At 38.3% G+C, this 21,591-nt stretch overlaps 1 protein-coding gene across 1 annotated transcript; it reads left to right on the top strand.

The window, feature by feature from the left end:
• Positions 1–4,626: 4,626 nt before the first annotated feature.
• On the top strand, positions 4,627–16,994 carry ell2 (elongation factor for RNA polymerase II 2). Its single transcript, XM_079394620.1, has 12 exons — positions 4,627–4,805; positions 8,091–8,138; positions 9,122–9,243; positions 9,332–9,495; positions 11,668–11,927; positions 13,154–13,278; positions 13,422–13,488; positions 13,820–14,486; positions 14,772–14,835; positions 15,008–15,179; positions 15,301–15,345; positions 15,445–16,994. The coding sequence occupies exons 1-12, from the start codon at positions 4,674–4,676 to the stop codon at positions 15,559–15,561; spliced, it is 1,983 nt and encodes a 660-aa protein (XP_079250746.1). The 5' UTR covers positions 4,627–4,673; the 3' UTR covers positions 15,562–16,994.
• The last annotated feature ends 4,597 nt before the right edge of the window (positions 16,995–21,591 follow it).

Raw genomic sequence — 21,591 nt, 5'->3', positions numbered from 1 at the left:
ATTATATTCTCTTAATTTCTGCTCTTAGTTCCCTCAAATAATTCCTTAAATGCAAACTTAATTAATAAATTAAAATGAGTATGCATTTGAAAGTCATTCATAAATATCTTCTACTCCTACTTGTGTAAAAAGAGACCTTCCTCAAACATGAGAGTGGCCACACCATCAGTGTCTGTTGAGAGATACGGCTCGTATATTACTGTTTCCATGTGATAAGGACCAATACAGCTGGCACCACTTGTATTTCCAGCTGATGGTCAAACATTAACAGGCCTTGCAGTTTCTAGGCCTTTAAAATTCCGGAAATGACAGAGAGGAACTGACAGTGGGACAACAGCATCACCTGTATACTTAAACAACTCGTCATGTACTTCCTGAGAGACAGACTGTTACTTTGTACTTTGTGTGTCCTCGCATGGCTCTTGCTGTGTTGACAGAGCAATGAATTAGAGTAAGGAGCACATTTATACGGTGGCTTGATGGTTTTAGGCATCACTGACAGGCTTTCCACCATCAAAGCAGTGGGTCTCAACTGGTGACTCAAAACATGTTCACAGCGCTAGATTACAATAATAAATGTGCAAAGCTATGATAGCAAAATAAATAGGCTCATTAACGTTTCATCCTCTGCAGTGAATGGATGCCGTCAGAATTAGAGTCAAAACAGCTGTTAAAAACATCACAATAATCCACATGACTCAAGTCCATCAGTTAATGTCTTGTGAAGTGAAAAGATGTATGATTGTAAGAAACAAATCCATCATTAAGAAGATCCAATCATTAACTTCTAATCATTGCTTCCAGCTAAAGGTCCTCTATCCATCATATTGCTTGTCTGAATAAAGAGAGAAATATGTAGAGATCAAGCACTGTTTACAAGCAAAAATCAGTCCAAAACAGTTCTAAACAATTCAAGACAACAGGGGATGGACTTTCTCACTGGAGAAAGGCTTATTATGGCTTGTATTTTGGGCAGAAGCGACGGTTTGAAGTTCAAATGCCTTAAACATGGATTTGTTTGTTACAAACATGTAGCTTATCACTTCACAAGATGTTAACTAACTGGAGTCGTGTGAATTACTTGTTGATTATTGTGTTGTTTATATCAGTTGTTTGGACTCTCATTCTGATGGCACCCATTCACTGCAGAGGAGCCATTGATGAGCAAGTGGGTAGAGTTTGCTCTGTGTAAACACTAGCCTACTTTAGTTTCACACTATTCTTGTTATAGTGAAACTCCTGAAATTAGTTAACTATAGTGTCATGTTAACACATACATTTTGTTTTATGTCTATGCTTTTGAAAAAAATAGAGCTTTAGTTTGTTTCTATTTAACCTGTAACATTCATTTATTTAATCTTTGTGACTTTTTTCAACTCTCTACAGTCCTTTTTTTTTAAAAAAACAGGTGCCTTGTCTCACATTTTTTGTTCTCTGCTTGCGGATGCAGACATGTGTCTTGGTCCCACATGGAGGACTAAGGTCAAAAGATCCACAATCTAGGTCTGTAATCTAATGCCAGGCAGCTAAAGTAAACAGAAAGAGTTGAGGTGACTGCACACACACACACACACACACACACACTCACACCCATTTGAAAAATGTTAAATATATATTGATAAACACAAGCAGAGAAAAAATCCTCCAAGAGGAAGATGCATTGCTCAGTTTGCGCTAGCAAAGCTTCATGTTTCATTTAAGAATTGACTTTGTCTCATATATATATATATATATATATATATATATATATATATATATATAGGGAATAATTCCCATAGTCTCAGAAAAATTTGATGGTAGATAAAGTCGTTTGAATTGTCTTTTAGTAGAAATTGCTTAAAATTATTTACAAATAAAAAAAATGAAACCAGTTCAATTTACCAGTTAAAAACAAGGTAAAACCTGTTATTTAGTTAACAGTAAGTAAATTACTGTATATTGTGAAAAAGTGTAGAGAGAGAGAGAGAGAGAGAGAACTTAAATAATAATTTAAATATTTAATAATATTAAATATGTTTTTTTTACTGTAAATTTAAGTTCAATCCTTAAACCTAAAACATCGTTATCATATTTTTTATGGTAAATTTCTGCCAACCACATCTGCCAGTTTCTTTATAGTACATTTATAAAAAAAAAATTACAGTGTAAATATTCATATAACACATAAACACACACACACACACACACACAAATATATATATTCTTTCGTCTGCTAAATTACTAACCCCCGGTTTCACAGACAAGGCTTAAGCCTAGTCCTAGACTAAAATGTAAGTCTGAGCTGTTTCGACTGAAATAAACTTGCACTGACTGATCTTAAAACACATCGGTGCCTTTGTTTTGTCTCAAGATGCACCCAGTAATGTTTTTTTCTAAGCATGTTTATAAAAAATACTTAAACGTCCTAATTGAACTATGGCCTAATCCTGGCTTAATCTAAGCCCTGTCTGTGAAACCGGGCCTAAATGTAAATATATAAAATATGCAATGTAACACTGTTGACATGTCTTCTGAAAATATATTTTCAGATGACCAGATTTCATTTTTTGCTATCTGTGCTTGACTTGTTAGAGTAGAAGCTCTACTAAGTTATGGTTTCTCTCATTAATCAGAGGTGACCAAAATAATTGCTTAATAAATAATCTTCTTTATTGTGTTCCAGAACGGCATGATGAAAAACGGCTTTATGAAAAAGCAGCGCAGTCGTGCAGGATTAAGCAATGACAACACCCTATGCTGAGCATGTCAACAATGCCATGGAAATCAGAGGAAATGTAATCAGATGCTGTGAATTTAATGTGCCTGAATGTTTTCACTCCTCAGCCATTGTACAACTGACAGATGCATCAGCATGATGAGAAACTAATTAACGCCCACTTAATTAATGTGCATGCTATTCAGCTAAAAATCACTAAGAGTGTTCCTTTACAAACAGATCTTATATAATCCCATTACTCTGTCTGTGAAGCCCTCTAGACCGACATGCATTGCGGGGCCGATTTTAAATGCTAAATAAACTAGTTTTTAATCAAGGGTGTGGCAGGCTTTTTTATGCAGGCCTAATCTCAAGGATTCACAGTGGCTTCCCTGCACCCAGCCTAAAACAACTACAGCACCACACCAAAACACCCTGCATAATCACTCCATCCCAGAGTGTGACTCTGTGAGACACAGCAGGTGTGCATGCTGGGGGAACATAGCTAGAAGTCACCAAACAAGTTTTACAGTGAGGCAGGCTTAAGAATAAACGGTTGACCTTCTCAGCTGACACTTTGGCCCATTCCAGTCTAGATGATCAATACCTTCAGATCAGATGGAACTCGTTAAAAGGCCGGTTTTCGATAAGGCTTGGTTTGTTTGCTGGATTATAAAAAGTGCAATGGTTTGTTACACCTACATGTGAAAATACCCAGTCTATCAATCATGTCTGAAAACTGTTGTTCCTTGTTCAACTTGTTCCTGCAGATTACCGTATGAGTGATGTAACCACGGACCGAATGTGACTCAGGATGACCCTGATGCAACTGGCTGATGACTGCAGTCTGTCACTGCTTACAAACAGTGAGACATGTACAATAATACACCTGCAGGCTGGACCCAACCAGCCAAACACTTGCTTGACACTTATATTGCAGTGTTTTTTAGGAGCACTGTGGTAAAGACAGGGAGCGGTAAGTATGACAGCCGGCAAATCAAATCTGACTCGAAAACACTCCTAAAATAGTATACTATTAATTAGTGTCATTTGTTTGTTTTTGTGTTTAATAATCCTTTAAATTACAGGAAGGGTGCAGGCCTCTAAACTCATTTTACTATTGAAAAATAGTTCTTTTAAACACTAATGTTATTCCAGTATCTAGAAAGCACAATGTAATGCCAATGATATAAAAAAAAGCTGAAGTTAAATGGATATTTACTACAGAATTGCTGTAAGAAAAAAAATAACGGTTATCCACAATTATACATAATTAATCCCAAATATCAACAGATTAATTGGTCTATAAATAATTAGGACATTTCAATATATTTGGATATATTTATCAAATAACAGGCATAGAGAAAAAACAATAAATATAAAAAGATTTGCCATTTATTTATTTATAATATAGATAGATAGATAGATAGATAGATAGATAGATAGATAGATAGATAGATAGATAGATAGATAGATAGATAGATAGATAGATAGATAGATAGATAGATAGATATGACCAATCTTAGACACACACATGCACAATAGATTATTGTACAATTTAATGATACAAATTAATGTAAATTCAATGCTGCATTTCAAAGACAATTATTACAGAACTTACATTAACCATAATTCAACTTAAAATATCCAAATATCAACAGATTTGTCAATCCATAACTTAAACATTTCAAGAAACACTTTAACATTTTATCAATAAAAAGCATAGAGGAAATAACACGCATAAACGAGCATAAGCTGATTATCATAAACACTATGTCACGCTTGTTTAACAGGAGAACAATATAATAAGGAAAATAGTCTAGCCTAATGTGTTATAGAGCGAAAAGACCCAGCTAGTTAACTTTCCAACAGTATAGAGCAGAAAGGGACTTACTTTTGCTAAGGTCCCTCCCTCTGTCCGCATTAGAGAGAGAGCTTGCACGTATGTCAGAGGGACTATGGTGGAGGGCTGGTGAAGATGATGGCAGCTCTCTGCGAGGATGGCTCATATGGACTCAACTGTGGCCGCAAGAGCGACAGAATATCCGTTTTACACGTCAAACTGACAGAAACAGCCTTTAAAGCGCTGGAAAACTACCAAAACTGTAAGGTGAGTGATGAGAAACTTACAGTTTTATGAAGAGAAAGGAAGAGCGACAGCTTGCTCGCCCACAAAGGCATTAGATGTATCAAAATGATGTTTTATTCTTTTCTAAGCAATTCAGCATCTCTTAAAAGTTAATAAACATTTTCAATTGGCAGTTGCCCTTGTAGAATTGATTGGAAAAAAAATTTTAATGAATAAAAAAAGACTCCAGGGAGTGAACATAATGCCAACACACCATTACCTGCTATAAACTCTTTGCATGTCATTTCAACTCCACAAACCACATTTAGTAAATATAAGTACATTTATGAAATCTCACTGATTGAAAGAGCTCATATTAACGGGTTAAATGTGAAATTATTTTGTTAGTTTTACGTTATATTGTGTTATATCCTCGAAAGATGAGCTACAATGCTAACGGTTAGAGAAAACTTTCTTTACAAGCCAAAAGCTTCGATTCATTTGTTTGTCATTTCGACCACTTGATCATTTGATTACGTTTACAGTCTCTTTAAAGTAAATGTTTAGTGTTACATGCGAAAAAGCCTTTGGAACTGACGAAAATTTAAGTTTGGTGAGCTAGCCGATAGCATGGCTAATGTTACTAGCTGGCAGCCCTCCAACAATGATTAAGTTCATAAATGTGGCGATATTTTTGCTGTTTGTTTAACATTCACGACTCTTAATCCAAATAAACGTGGTTTAGAATCACAATAAAACATCTAAGTCTGTCTAATTAACGTCTAAATATGGTTGCTTCGCTTGCTAATTAGCTATGAAGACTCATACACACACCTGAGGAGTTTAATGTGTTTTATTAAAACATATTGTGTCGTTTTATGCTATAATCTTCATTTATCGTGTGATAGGCATCCATATGTATCTTAAACGACATTAGAAGTTAATTAATTCTGGTATTTTTGATGTGTGGCATGGTGACTAGGTGGGGAAACCCTTTACTATTGCATTAACAGTTTTAATAGTGCACAGATCATCTTCCTACCATGTAATTTTGATAAATATTCTGACCACAGGGTTTGCATATCATTTCCATTTAGATCATTCAAGTGAGTAATATAAAGTGTGAGTTAGATTTGTAAAAATGTTATGAATATGACAAAGATAAGGAAATTGATAAAACCAAAAAACCCTCTGGGCATTTCTATAATGTCGAAAGGCTGAACGAGTTTCTAGGAGAAATCAGGCAGTTTCAATGAAGAGCTGCATTGTCTGGATTTTTTTTTAAAGCTCTACACTGCTCAAAGTGCTTACGAGGCAGTTGTTTGACTTGAAGCTACAGCTGGCTCGTTGTAAAAAAGGAGAAAAAAAAACTGATCAGTGGGTTCATAGAGATGGTTCATTCGATCCCGAAAGGCCAAATCTTGGTAGACCCGAGATTTGCTTTGTGTTGTAGATGATTGGATAATCACCCATCCATCTAATTCAGGTCACCTATAAAGTTAAAGTCATTACATTTTGTTTAGAATTTCTCTTAAAAGAGTTAAGTTGAACCTTGAAGCCTGTTTGAGACTAAATATATCTTAGTAATCCATCAAGTTCCTGGCTGCTTTTGACTGGCACTGTTTGTCTTTGTTGATTAGGACTTGCAGTTTGGTTAACACTCAAAATGTTACAACACACCATCGGGGAGACCAGATGAACGAGTCTTAAGCTCACAAACAAACCACATGCCGTTCCGTTGATATTATCTAGCACAATTATAGTTTTTAATTATAGTTAAATTATTTTTTATTTTCATATGTTCAATTTTTCTAACTTAAGTTTCTGTAATTTTATGTGCTTTTGATTTATTTATTTTTGTTATATATTTGTATTTAGTGCTTTTTTTTGTTTGTCGTTTTTCTACCTCAAATTAAACTTATTTAACTTTTTTTATCTTATATATTCAGTTTATTTTTTCAGCTTTATTTCAATAAACAAAGCTATTTTTAATAGGTTTAGTTTTTCATTCAAAGCACATGCCGTTCATTTGACGTTATCTAACATGGACGTATTAGAAAAATGTTGTGACAAAATATTAAAGGACTGCATAAGTTCAATCGTGTTGTGTATTGAGTATCACGTTGGTGTAAAGAATGCAGCGATCATATCCTCCAGGGCTTAGCGTCCTCCTATATTAATCGGATAGTAGTCAGGGATTACTTGGTGCTTCATCTGTACCATACCTGCCTTAGCTTTGGCGTAATAATACCTGTTCTTGAAGTGTTCATAATGCTCAGTATTTGGTATTTACAGTGTCTTGTTCACATGTTGTCATGTTCCAGATCTGTTTGTCTTCCAGCTACCATTCTCAGCCGAGTTTGTGGTTAATCATTATTCATCTTTCGGCAATGGGATAAGACAGTCGGGGCAAAGACAGAGAATGTGTGAACCTCAATGGCTCTAAATGTTGATAGTAGATCTTTATTAGGTCTGTATTAATAATAGGTCTGTATTAATTTTTTTAAATGTTTGATTCACTAAGGAAGCTGTTTTTCACGTGGTTTAGGCTGGTTTGCTGCTGAACACCGTGGGGACTCAACTACAAAGTTGTTGAAATGTATTAAAATTACAATGAACTGCATTGCCCAACAACATGCAAATTTGCTAAGTTATGTAATGGATAGTGGTTACTATCCTAATTATGCACAGTTATATGTACACTTGTTATTTGCATTTAGCATTGTAACCCTGTCATCACAGATGTGCAACCTGCTTTGGAGAGTTGAGAACCTTTGGTTGAGGCTTCCAAATCATCAGAGAGCTTAATCGTAGTTCTTCGTACTCCTGTGTAATGTGATCTGATCTAGTCTGTGTGCAAGTGTGCTTTGGGGGGTGGGGGCTTGTGAAACTTATCTGGTTAAACAAGCCGTTGCAGATGGAGGAGGCTTTGGACAGTATTTGAATATAACTGAAGGTGTATGTTTGCAGGGAAGTGAAGGGTTTGGACTCTGTGGGATCAATTAATGTAAATAGGGATATTTTTGCCATTGAGATGTCTGGGAAAAAATGTCCCAGTTAACCTAAACTCATTCCTACTCTACATGTACTGTATAAAATCACGGCTGATAATGTTCCAGTAGAAATGGAAGGTGAAGTTGAGTGTATTGCATTGTGGGATACAGTGTTCCTCCAGAATCTGGTCTGGTTGTAAACTGCACATTTTAGGCACATACTCTAACTTTTCACAGTATACTACATGCGGCAGAAATAGTATGTATAGTATGCCATTCTTGTATTATAGTTGAAATAATCTCTTAAGTTTTTCATTGTTTTCATCTTTTCCAGAATGCACCATCCTCACAGGCGACGATACGTTTTCAGGGTCTTCAAGGGGTGAGTTGACTTAGCATTAATGAGTTTTACAGCATCCGAATGAGTATCTTCGCTGGCTGAAGTGTGGGCGTTACTCATCAAAGCACTCTATAATTGTGAACCTGGTGCCTTAATAGAGAGCCCTCAGCCTTCTGCGGTTTTATTGGGCAGCATCTCACTTTTCCACTGTGAAAGCGCCTGTTTAACCTCTGACCCTGCACACCATGCTGTAGTTTACTTCAGACGCTGTGTGACTATAAATACTGGGTCGGAGAGAAGGGTTCCGGTTTTACGCTCATGAATACTCTTTCTAAAGACATGGTGTGCTTAACTAGTGTCTATGCTGCAGTCGACATGTTATTACAAAGCTCTGACTGAGCTGACACAATGAGTCTGTTTCAAAACGGTGAGCTGCGATCTAGGTAGCCATCTTCATCCATCAACAGTGATGGATGATCATAGGTGAATCATTTGAAAAGCTCTGCATGGGCGGCAGCTCCCTTAAATGTCAGTCAAGCATATCGCAAATATTACTCTTCATGAGAACTGCACAAAAGACTTGACAAGTGTTAACGGTTGATTCCAGTGGAGTTTGGCATCTTGATAGGCTAATAATCGTACTAAGATTTTTGTCATTTTATTTTTATTTTGTGAAATATTATATATTTAGCTTTTTTTCAGTTTTAGTATCTGAACTCTATTAGCACCTCAAATTCAACTCTTTAATCTCAGTTAGTTGCCAAGGCAACATTTCTAATATTCATTTATTTAAGCTAGTAAATATTTATTTTAAATCTAGTATTCAGATTTTATTTCAGCTTTACTTCAATTAATCAAACCATTTTTAAATGGAAGCATATTTCTTTAAAACAAAGTTTGAAACCACCAAAAGACACCTGTCTACTGCCTAGTTAGCTCTCTTGTGTTTTGCTAAGGTGATATTAGTATTTTTTTGATTCCCTCTATTAGTAGTTAAATAATTTGTTTTATCTCTGCCCTATCAGCGCATTAAAATCCCAACGAAAGATGCTTCCAACGGCTCTCATAACTTTGACTTTTATCTGTCCAACTATGGCAAAGACAATCCTCAAGGAAGCTTTGAGTGTATCCACCAGTACATATCTAGGTAAGGGCTGAGCAAGTTTCTTGTGTGTCAAAACTAGTGCTCATTTTGCTGTCGTTACTCATTTGTAACCACTCTTCGTGCCCGTTAGCTCTGGAGTCCCCCATCTGTCCTCCTTGGAAACGATTCAAGACAAAATCACAGTATGTGCCACCAATGACTCTTACCAGGTGACCAAAGAGCGAGTGACCAAAGCAGAGGAGGATAAAAGCAAAAACAGCACCAAATTCATCAGACCCGGAGGACCGTTCAGAGGTTTGATATTAATGCACTATATTTTATCTCCTGTAACATACGCACAAACACTTTCTGGTCACTGATATTTGGAGAGTACCCAGTAACACAAGTTAAAAATTGCGAAAACTCAATGCAGTTTAATTTAGCATTTTCAGCATTTCCATTTAATTTCGTGTTGGCCGTTTCAATCGAAACGTTTCTGTTTCAAAGAATCTTTCTATACAGCTGATGATTATCTACACAGGATGGGGTTTCAGTTTCAGTTTCTGTTTTCATTTCCCAATTTAGATCTGCGTGTAGTACATCGTTACATGAATTTGCTCATTTCTAGATTGAAATAGACTGATTAAGGTGCCATTTTGTGATCATGCAGATGTCCTAATTTTTTTCACATTGACCTGTAACTCTCAGCCAGTTCAGTTGTAACCGTCACATAACGTCTGCATTAAACCAATTGGGAGCTTTGCGGAGAGTGATGTATGGATTAGGGTCAAGAGAAAAAGCAAGTAAAAGTTCATCCTATTTATCTGATGTGGCTAAGTCGAGGCACAACCCATGTCTCCGAGATTACCGACGTGCCCCACATAGAGATGTGTGGAAGTGGAGAGTGACAGACTGAATCTCTCAGGCTATTGTCACCTGCTTAGGTTAAATGAAATCAGCATTTTATAAACTGCTTGACGATGCTGCAACTCCAGAGACCTGTTTTATCTCATGTTTAAAAACAGTGTCACCAGTTAGGAAAAAAAGAGAACCATTGAGAGTTTTTAGAGTGGCTTTAACTAACACTCAAATGTGGCTCATTATATTTCACCCCTGCCAGACAAAACCTGTCTCTCAGCACCTGTTCAGCTGTCACACCCCTCTGGGAGCCCCCATTCTCCGGACCACAGCTGGCTTCCACCACAAAACTGGAAAATGTAGTTTCACCCCCATCCCTCTGCGCAAAGCCGCAGGGGAGGAGTGATCGCGGTGCGTTTGCATTTTACACAGCAAAAGGAAGTGCAAGAAGGAGGGTTTGTGGTATAAGGCTTTGAAGCAGCTGGTTCTCAGGAAACCACGTTACACACTTATGTTTGTTTAATCTGAGAGACACAAGCAAGTTAGAAATGGTGCAGATTTATCATATAATTCAGAGTTTAAATGATCTTCCCTTCCTTGATTCCTCCTAGTCTGCCATACATGTGTGATGGCCAAAGCTTATTATCCATTGACGTAAGAGTTTCATCTGGCCTGCTGGAGGTGAGACAGCGAAAGTTTGCCTCTGGATGTCGTCCAGTCATCGGCACATGTTTGGGCAAACCAAGGGAGAGTTCATAATAGAAAGATGTAGGAAGTAGGATGGTTAAAGTGTCACTATGTCGTCACTACTTTTCAGAAATTTCATAATAGAGGGAACTGATCTGTGTCATTTAAAACTCTGAAGCATGTACTTCAGTATTGTTTTGAGAATGCATACTTTTGTTTGGATGGATCCTAATTTTAGATTTAGGGTGTAGGGTTGAAAGTATTGGTACTGTACGTTGATACTAAAATAAACACGACTCAATATGGTGTCAGTGTAATCAACATTTGACTGATGTGGCTGCTTTTAAATGCTCACATGCTTATTTTTGGATACTCAAAAAATATCAAAGCAGTAAGTAATTAAAATTAATTTTGCAAGATTAAAACTTCAGTCTTGCATTCGTTGATTCTCTTTTGAGAAAAATTAAGCAAGCATGAGGTTTTGTAGGCTGCATTAGACACCAATAGAAATGATAACATCATCTGGATACTTGGTTTAGCATTAATCCTAATCTTGCAAACAATATAGAATGGGATATGTGAATTAGTCCTTGAGAATATGGACAACTATGTATTCCCCCAGTTTCACAGACAAGGCTAGTCCCAGACTAAAATGTAATTCTAAGATGTTTCAACTGAAATAAACTTGCACTGACTGATCTTTAAAATATATCAGTGCCATTAGTTTGTCTCAAGATGCACACCAGTAATGTTTTTTCCATGACGTTAATAAAAATTACTTAAATTTCCTAATTGAACTATGGCCTAATCCTGGTTTGGTCTAAGCCGTGTCTGTGAAACCGGGCCGTTATATACCAAATTAAAGCATTAAGAGACTTCTTAATGATAAATATTTCACTGTTGTAACCACTCTGTCTGTCTGTGAATGTCATTTTGGCATAGACAAAAAAGTCCAGCACCGAAAACCGGCCCCGTCTGCCCCCGACCCAGTTCCAGAGAGGAAGCAGACCACTCCCCTCAACCCAGCCAACACCATCCGCAAGTGCCTTACCAACAACCCCGTATCACAACGGCCATACCGGGACCGCGTCATTCACCTTCTGGCCCTGCGCTCTTACAAGAAACTAGAGTTGCTTGCCAGACTGCAAAGAGATGGCATCAGCCAGAAAGACCGCAGCTCTTTGGGCTCTACCCTACATCAGGTAAGAGTGAAATTATGGATTGGAATCACTTTGTAGAATTAAAGCAACCATTAAGCTCAATTGACAGCAGGTGTAATGTTATAATAAAACACAAGTTTTAACAGAAGACTCCTAAAATTGGTCTCATTCACTTCCATTTTAAGTGCTCCACTGTAACCTCAATTTTTGTTTGATGCTCTCTATTGTATTTAACCTGAAATATTAGTTTAATGTTTAAAGAGCAAGATTAAAGACTAGAAAGGCATTAATCTACTGGTAAATGCAACTTGAGGACTGTCATAATCATACATATTAGTTCACGATAAGTCACAGAGACTTGAAGCGTAGATGGCATCAAATCACAGCTGGGATCTACCTTCAGGCTACAGACTCTCAGCACTATTGCTGAAGCACAGTGTCACGTAACGCAAGTCACCATTTAACAGCCCAAACACAAAGACTTGCATTCACCTCAGCTGAATGTATAGCACGTGGCAAATTAGGCAACCATAAATTTAACCCTTTAAAGTAATTATGCACAGCTCATGCTGAAGAGACCAGCTTACTTAATTTCAGGTAAACTAAGGTCATACTGTTGACAGTCGTCATATTTGTATGGCTTTTGTCATAAAAAGGGGTAGAAGTTGCCATTTCGGTTCTCCCCGCTAGTTTCAAAGGAGAAATACCATGGTTGTTGTCCTTTTTCTATGAAGTCTAGAAGGAATTAATTCAGGCTTTGAAAAAGGAAGTATGAAACGAGCTTCTCTCCTTTTTTGGAAATGCAGGAAGGATTGAGAATCTGAAACAGTCCCCTCACTGGGTTGTAACGTAAGAAGTAACACTATATCCCTTTGCCTAACTGTCCATTTGCATTACTATTTATAGTGTTTGTGTATCTGCCACTCTTAAGTATGCCGACTTAAACAAGTATTCAAAGTGTGCTTTCAACCTCCTATCATGTGTGTAGAAGTAGTTTAGTTGCTAAAAATAAAATGACTATATAGCCTACAAAATTAAAAATGGTTACAACCGTACTAATCATTCAATTTAACATAAAATCATGTTAGTTCAAATTCATGCTTGCCTTAGCAAGCACCACTTATTAAATTAAATAAATTTAAAACCCATTTTAACAGCCACTTTACCCATTGAAATATTAAAATAGGTCCTTTTAAATGAATCTTCCTATGTCCCGTATTTAATCAGATAAAGGAAACCAATCAATGTAATATTTTCCGTTGCTTTAGGTGGCCAGTCTAAACCCTAAGGATAACTCGTATTCTCTGAAGGAGTTTGTCTTCCGTGAGGTCCAGAGGGACTGGCCGGGCTACACGGAGGATGAACGGGTTCAATGTAACAGGATTCTGGCACGGTAAGACTCACCGGTCACATGCAATTAAAAGAAGAATGACTCTTTAATTGAACACAAATCATTTTTAAGAGCCAGTACTAGAGATCCCAAGAGTATTTGGCAAAACTTAAATTAGTTCTTTTTTTTTTTTTCCCCTTCAACAGTAAATTGGGCTTGAATTCAGAGTCTGTATCTTCCAGCAGTCCAAGCAAAGATCCAACGTCCCCACTGGTAAGACACATAATACAGTATAAACGACAGTTTTATATTGATATTTTTCTCTTTTTTTTTATAAATATCATTTAAAGAAAGAAAATATAAATATTTCTGAATATATTTAAATTTTTTATTGTTATATAATATATATACAGTATATTTGAATTAAAGTAAAAGATATCAATAAATTATTATAAATAATACATATTATAGATGATTATTTTATATTAATATTTTTATCAATGCATTTAAAATATAATTTATGAACCACATACAAAAATTGCCACTCTGTGCACATCAATGAAATTGCAGACCTAAGAATTATGAATTGTTTCTTGCTCTTCAGAAACGCCAACCTGAGACTGACTTCATTGACCCTCTGATGACTAAGAAGCCCAGAATCTCCCATCTCAGTAACCGAGGACCCCCCTCCTCTTCAGGTCGTCATTCTTCAGAGACTGAGGACAAAAAACCTGCACCCACGGCCGCTTGCCCAGGACCCTCTTTTCACCCTCGCTCTGTCACAGGCTCTAGTTCAAACTCCCCCAGTACGCCGGAGGGCCGGGGGTCTCAGGACCTGCCCCTGGACCAGAGCTCTATATGTGGGAACTCCGCAGAGAGCTATGCTCCCCGCAGCCACACGCCCAGCCCATCCAGCCAGCCAGTTTCCACCACGTCCCCCTTGTCCTTCTCCACCTGTACCGTCTCCACAACTACCATTACCTCCACCACTTCCACCAGCAGTGGCCACCGCGTTTCTTCTGCCGCGTCTCCTACAGCCAGCCGTGATGGCAATGGCAGCAAAAAGCCCAAGAAGTCCAAGAAGCACAAAGATAAAGAGAGGAAGCGAGAAGGAGAGCGAGAGAGGGATAAGGATAAGGACCGAAAGAGTGATAAAGAGCATAACAGGGAGGATCACTGCGATAAGGAAGCACAGCCCAGGAAGAAACATCGGAATGAGGCAGAACAAAGACACATTCCTGTCAACATCAGCCACGAATCAGACAGAGAAGGTTTGTTTTGCCATGTCCTATGCATTTTGTGGTGTTAACAGCATTGAATAATTAATTATTATAAAAATTATTAGATGCATGCCAGCAATTTTGAATGAAAGATTTAAGCTTGTTTGGCAGGCCTGATGATAGGCTTGATTTATGTTCCATATAACTTTGGCCCTTGAACTTTAATTCACAACAACATATTTAGGTTAGTCCGTTTCTAAGACACAAAGATCATATTACGTGTGCTTGGGAGAGGGCAAATTAATCTTTATACATGACTTTTGTGTCTCTTTACAGCTGGCAAAGACAAGCCTGTCAACAGCACTGAACTTCCAGTCCCAACAAAGCCTGATTACATAGTGTGAGTGAACTTTGACTTGTTTATAGTTTGTCATTCTGCATAAACCCTCTGCATCACATACAATAATAATATAATCTATTTGAATAGAATATATATATATATATATATATGAGAAATGAGCAAAAGATCTGAGACCTACTTGGAGTCTTGTCCTTGTATTGTTTTATTGCAGAGAGTACACAGCAGTGATATCTATGGATCAGAGGCAGCACTATAAGGATGACTTCAATGCAGAATATGATGAGTATCGCAACCTTCATGCCCGTGTAGAGGGTGTTACTCGTCATTTTACAAAACTGGACTCCCAGTGTAGACGACTGGCACCAGGAACTAAAGAGTACAAGGTAGGAGAACAAGATTTCATAGTTCTTTTTATACCGCTCTTTATATAAAGAACTGTGTATTTATGTGGATGTATATTTTTGTATCCCAAGTAGTAAGTGTTTGTCTTGTCTTTCCTAACAGGAAGTACATGAACAGGTGCTGCAAGAATATAAAAAAATTAAACAAGTAAGTGTAACTATGCATGTCTTACCCATCTGGGTCCTTTAGACCACAAGTAAACAATAAAAATAGTATGTTAATTGACACATTATGTTTGCTTTACAGCACAGCCCAAAATATTATGAAGAAAAACAGCGCTGTGAGTACCTGCACAACAAGCTGGCCCACATCAAGCGGCTCATCGCTGACTTCGACCAGCGGAGGGCGCAGTCCTGGCTGTAGGGCATGGGACCAAGCAACCCCCTCAGCCAATCAGAGCACTCTTCAGCTGAAGGAGTGTGGGGATCAAACAGCTCCTTATTTATTCTATTTACAGATTCCCCACTCGCCCTTTTTCCCATATCTGGCCGCCTTCATCACTCTATATCATGCTTTCTTCCTTATTCATCCTTTCCCATATGTTTCATTCTTTCCTTCTTTCTTTTTGAAGGACTTTTCAAAAGAAAAAAGGACAACAAAGAAAAATTAAACTTTTTGAATGCAAAACGAAAGTTCGCAATGCAAATCCGTGGGCCTTAAAGCTCGTATTTCTTGAAACCTTTTGCACAGGGGTGATTGAGCCAGTACATGTGAAAAAGTGGCCATAAAAGAGAGGGGGTTTCCAAGAGCCTTGAGACTTCCTTTCTCCTGATGGCCCTGTTTTGTTTTTTTTTTTGAACAGCATCAGTATTCACACCCTCAGTGCAAATGATGCCTTAAGGTATTAATGCAGACTTATATTGATGTGGCGTCAGTGAGACTTGCAAGTACCCGGGGCAGTGGGGAGAAATTATGACCTGATCGCAGGTCCAGCACACATTCATGGAAGGTGTGAACGATGTTTGCTTGTGTGTGTGTGTGAGAGAGTGAAAGTGTAATTGTCAGTGTTTCGTTCATTTTTGGGAAGGATTGTGGGTCAGAAACTACAGGTAGAGAGAGGCTCTGGGAGGAGGTTTGGATATAAATGATATAAAAGGAAACCAAATGGAAAACAAAAATCTAAAAAAAAAAAAAAGCTGCTATATTTTTTCTTTTTCTTTGAACAGCCAGAGTCTTCGGGATCAGTCTGGCTCATGTTACATGTTCTTAATTTGGGCCTGCTCTGTTTAAGAAAATGATTGTACCATCTTGAAGGCAAAGGTGCTACTGATTTCTGAGAAAATGCATCGAGCAGAAGCAGACCTGTATATCCATTTCAAATGTATTCATTAATTATTTCAAGTCTCAGAACGGAGTTATTTATGAAATATGAATAGAATTATATATTTTTTGTTTTCATTTTGAATTAAAAGGAAAGGAATTGCTGGAATTGAGTATTGAAAAAGAAACTGATTAAATATGCATAAGTGTTTATTTCACGGTATCATTAGTGAGTAAACTTTAGATTAAGGGAAACGTTATGTTTACAAAACCTGTGTGATAGGAAGTTTTGCCAAAAAAAGTGATAAAAATTAAATATGCTTTCGATCCTATGTTGATCTAGTCTGGAATAAAATGCGTTTGTCTGAGTGACATGACGCTTATCTAAAAGGAGATGGTGGTCGAACACTCAGTGTCTTGATATATTTATTTTCTTTGATCCTTGTTTAGGGAAAAGATCCAGAATGCAGCTTTGTGAATCAGCTTTGAAAAAAAAAAAAAAAAAAAAAAAAACATTGCTTGCAATTATGCAAATTCACACTGGATCAAATAGCTCCATGGTGGATTCTGATTGGCTAGTTGATTCTTGAGGCTTGCTGCATTGTATTTGCACATTTTAAGATGTCTTTTTGAGATCTGAAAACAAATCATCTCGCTTATGATCACAATTATTCCATTGTTAAAAACTGGGAGGTGTTTCCTTTGTTTTCCAGGGTTGTAAATTGAAAAAAAACTGAGTGAGCCATTCTCAAAATAACCATTGACGAATGTTTGTTTTCAGTATTTGGGATGGCAGATGGCATCTTACTTGCTTTTTTTAAGGGCTTACATGTTATCAAACTCCCCAAGATGTTCTGTTGTGTGAGCTTCTGTTCATTTTAGTCGCCATTTATAGACTGGACGCAATGTCTGATGACAACCAAATATAAGTCGTGGATATTTAACAGAGAAATATAGCAGCACTTTACTTCGCAGATGCTTATTTCCTCAGCATTCAAATAGCCTCCACACTGAAACCTAAAGATTTGGGATGACACTAAGAAGTGTTGCTTGGAAAGGAGAATGTGCATCTACACATTGAACTTGGTATTGTTGTAATTCGGGTGGGGAAGTATTTGGTGATGTGTGACCAACACCTGTTTTCTTTCACTTTTGAAGAGACTGTGCCTCTGACACCACTAAAGAGAGATGTTAATGTTGGGTAATAAGCCAAGGATCTCATAACACTGTCATCTCTTGTTTTAAAGGTGGGATAGGGGTTGTTTCAAACTGTAAGAGAATTCCTGACCTGTCCACCTAAAAATTTATTAAATCAGTTCAATAAAATGTGAACGTGACATTTATCTGCCTTGGGTTTTTTTCCCCTATGAGTGCATATTACTTTTTTTACTGCTTATCTTTTATACAGTTCATGCATCACTCTCATTTAAATCTATATTAAAAATCAGTTTGTATGATTTTGCAATCATATCTAAGTGATAAATGAAATATTTTTAATGAAATGAAATATTTTTAAATTATAATTCTCACCCTCATGTAAAGTGCCATTTAAGTAACTCTCTCCATGTTTTTTTTTTTTTTTTGATCAAGTAATCAGAACAAATGTGATTAATGTTTGAGTGCTCTGAATGAGTCATTGAATCATTCACCCAAAAGAATCGTTAACAACATTGAGTCGTTCTCGACCGAAACAAGTATACAGGTCCTTCTCAAAAAATTAGCATATTGTGATAAAGTTCATTATTTTCTGTAAAGTACTGATAAACATTAGACTTTCATATATTTTAGATTCATTACACACAACTGAAGTAGTTCAAGCCTTTTATTGTTTTAATATTGATGATTTTGGCATACAGCTCATGAAAACCCAAAATTCCTATCTCAAAAAATTTGCATATCATGAAAAGGTTCTCTAAATGAGCTATTAACCTAATCATCTGAATCAACTAATTAACTCTAAACACCTGCAAAAGATTCCTGAGGCTTTTAAAAACTCCCAGCCTGGTTCATTACTGAAAACCGCAATCATGGGTAAGACTGCCGACCTGACTGCTGTCCAGAAGGCCATCATTGACACCCTCAAGCAAGAGGGTAAGACACAGAAAGAAATTTCTGAACGAATAGGCTGTTCCCAGAGTGCTGTATCAAGGCACCTCAGTGGGAAGTCTGTGGGAAGGAAAAAGTGTGGCAGAAAACGCAGCACAACGAGAAGAGGTGACCGGACCCTGAGGAAGATTGTGGAGAAGGACCGATTCCAGACCTTGGGGGACCTGCGGAAGCAGTGGACTGAGTCTGGAGTAGAAACATCCAGAGCCACCGTGTACAGGCGTGTGCAGGAAATGGGCTACAGGTGCCGCATTCCCCAGGTCAAGCCACTTTTGAACCAGAAACAGCGGCAGAAGCGCCTGACCTGGGCTACAGAGAAGCAGCACTGGACTGTTGCTCAGTGGTCCAAAGTACTTTTTTCGGATGAAAGCAAATTTTGCATGTCATTCGGAAATCAAGGTGTCAGAGTCTGGAGGAAGACTGGGGAGAGGGAAATGCCAAAATGCCTGAAGTCCAGTGTCAAGTACCCACAGTCAGTGATGCTGGTGTTGGTCCACTGTGTTTTATCAAGGGCAGGGTCAATGCAGCTAGCTATCAGGAGATTTTGGAGCACTTCATGCTTCCATCTGCTGAAAAGCTTTATGGAGATGAAGATTTCATTTTTCAGCACGACCTGGCACCTGCTCACAGTGCCAAAACCACTGGTAAATGGTTTACTGACCATGGTATTACTGTGCTCAATTGGCCTGCCAACTCTCCTGACCTGAACCCCATAGAGAATCTGTGGGATATTGTGAAGAGAAAGTTGAGAGACGCAAGACCCAACACTCTGGATGAGCTTAAGGCTGCTATCGAAGCATCCTGGGCCTCCGTAACACCTCAGCAGTGCCACAGGCTGATTGCCTCCATGCCACGCCGCATTGAAGCAGTCATTTCTGCAAAAGGATTCCCGACCAAGTATTGAGTGCATAACTGAACATAATTATTTGAAGGTTGACTTTTTTTGTATTAAAAACACCTTTCTTTTATTGGTCGGATGAAATATGCTAATTTTTTGAGATAGGAATTTTGGGTTTTCATGAGCTGTATGCCAAAATCATCAATATTAAAACAATAAAAGGCTTGAACTACTTCAGTTGTGTGTAATGAATCTAAAATATATGAAAGTCTAATGTTTATCAGTACATTACAGAAAATAATGAACTTTATCACAATATGCTAACTTTTTGAGAAGGACCTGTATATAAATAAGTGCCTACAAATCTCCAGTAAGTAACTCTAGAAAAATACCCATTTTGATAACTGACTTTTATCAAGGTATAAAATTTCAGAAAACAATAGTCTATGTAAATTCCGAGTGCCACCAATGTCCTTAATTGTATATAACCACGAGTAATGTTTTACATAAATCTCGTTCAGTGCTGCTCCGGCTCCAAACACCGGTTCACACTGAATGAAGGAGGCGTATCGGTTTATAGACCCAACCAATGAAATATGCTTTCACGGTCCACACCGAATCCTATTGATAGTTTTCTGTGACGTCACACCCTTTTAGGAACGCCCCTCCTGGAGGGCAAAAGGAAGTTTGCTCCACAGACCGCCAGCTATTTTTACGCAGTTTGCATTAAGTAGTAAGTAAAACAGATATTAAAAGGCGAAATTCAGGAAAGACCTCATTGATGATGTATATTTTGTACAGGCAAGCAGATGAAGCCAGAATATAAACACAATGTGCAAAGTTTAAAGTTATTAAGGAAAACACTGAACCACTGAAGATGGGTGGGTTTAGGGATCAGGGCGTGAAGATAGGTGGGTTTAGGGATCAGGGGGTGGAGATGGGCTGGGTTTAGGGATCAGGGCGTGAAGATGGGTAGGTTTAGGGGTGGAGATGGGGTGGGATTAGGGATCAGGACGTGGAGATGGGGTGGGTTTAGGGATCAGGGTGTGGAGATGGGTAGGTTTAGGGGTGGAGATGGGGTGGGTTTAGAGATCAGGGCGTGAAGATGGGTAGGTTTAGGGGTGGAGATGAGGTGGGTTTAGGGATCAGGGCGTGGAGATGGGGTGAGTTTAGGGATCAGGGCGTGGAGATGGGTAGGTTTAGGGGTGGAGATGAGGTGGGTTTAGGGATCAGGGCGTGGAGATGGGTAGGTTTAGGGGTGGAGATGAGGTGGGTTTAGGGATCAGGGCGTGAAGATAGGTGGGTTTATGGGTGGAGATGGGGTGGGTTTAGGGATCAGGGCGTGGAGATGGGTAGGTTTAGGGGTGGAGATGAGGTGAGTTTAGGGATCAGGGCGTGGAGATGGGTAGGTTTAGGGGTGGAGATGGGGTGGGTTTAGGTAAATGTAAGGTGGGAGGAGTTGGATCTGGATCCAACCACGCCCCCTGGATCTTGTGGGCGCTCCTCTTGGTGATTGCTGAATTTGATCGTTTAAGTGAAGTGAAGTGACATTCAGCCAAGTATGGTGACCCATACTCAGAATTCGTACTCTGCATTTAACCCATCCAACGTGCACACACACAGCAGTGAACACACACACACACACACCGTGAACATACACCCGGAGCAGTGGGTGTATGTCTATGTCTGCATTTAACCCATCCAACGTGCACACACACACACACACACACCCACACCGTGAACATACACCCGGAGCAGTGGGTGTATGTCTATGTCTGCATTTAACCCATCCAACGTGCACACACACAGCAGTGAACACACACACACACACACACACACCGTGAACATACACCCGGAGCAGTGGGTGTATACATGTCAGTGGGTGTATTATCTAATTAAGTGTTTTTACAATTGGCGCACTGTTTGAAATATTGCCGCGGGTGCGAATGGTACAGTTGTTTTATGACTGTAAGTCATTCTGCTCATATTGAAGTTAGAAAAAATGTATACCAATATCGCATGTAACTTTAGAGACGGTCCCTAAATATGCGAATATCGAACGTCCAACGTCAAGCCAACTTTCATATGGATCGCAAATGGCCAAAACTTGCATTTTGTTCACATACCTTTCTTTATTCTTTTGAGAGGTGATCTAAATATTAGGAAAATTGACAGGCTTGTGCTGCAGT

Source organism: Barbus barbus (assembly GCF_936440315.1).
Source record: "Barbus barbus genome assembly, chromosome: 36".
NCBI classification, from domain to species: Eukaryota; Metazoa; Chordata; class Actinopteri; order Cypriniformes; family Cyprinidae; genus Barbus; species Barbus barbus.
Note: the sequence above shows the minus strand (reverse complement) of the source record. Positions and strands in the feature narration are given on the sequence as shown.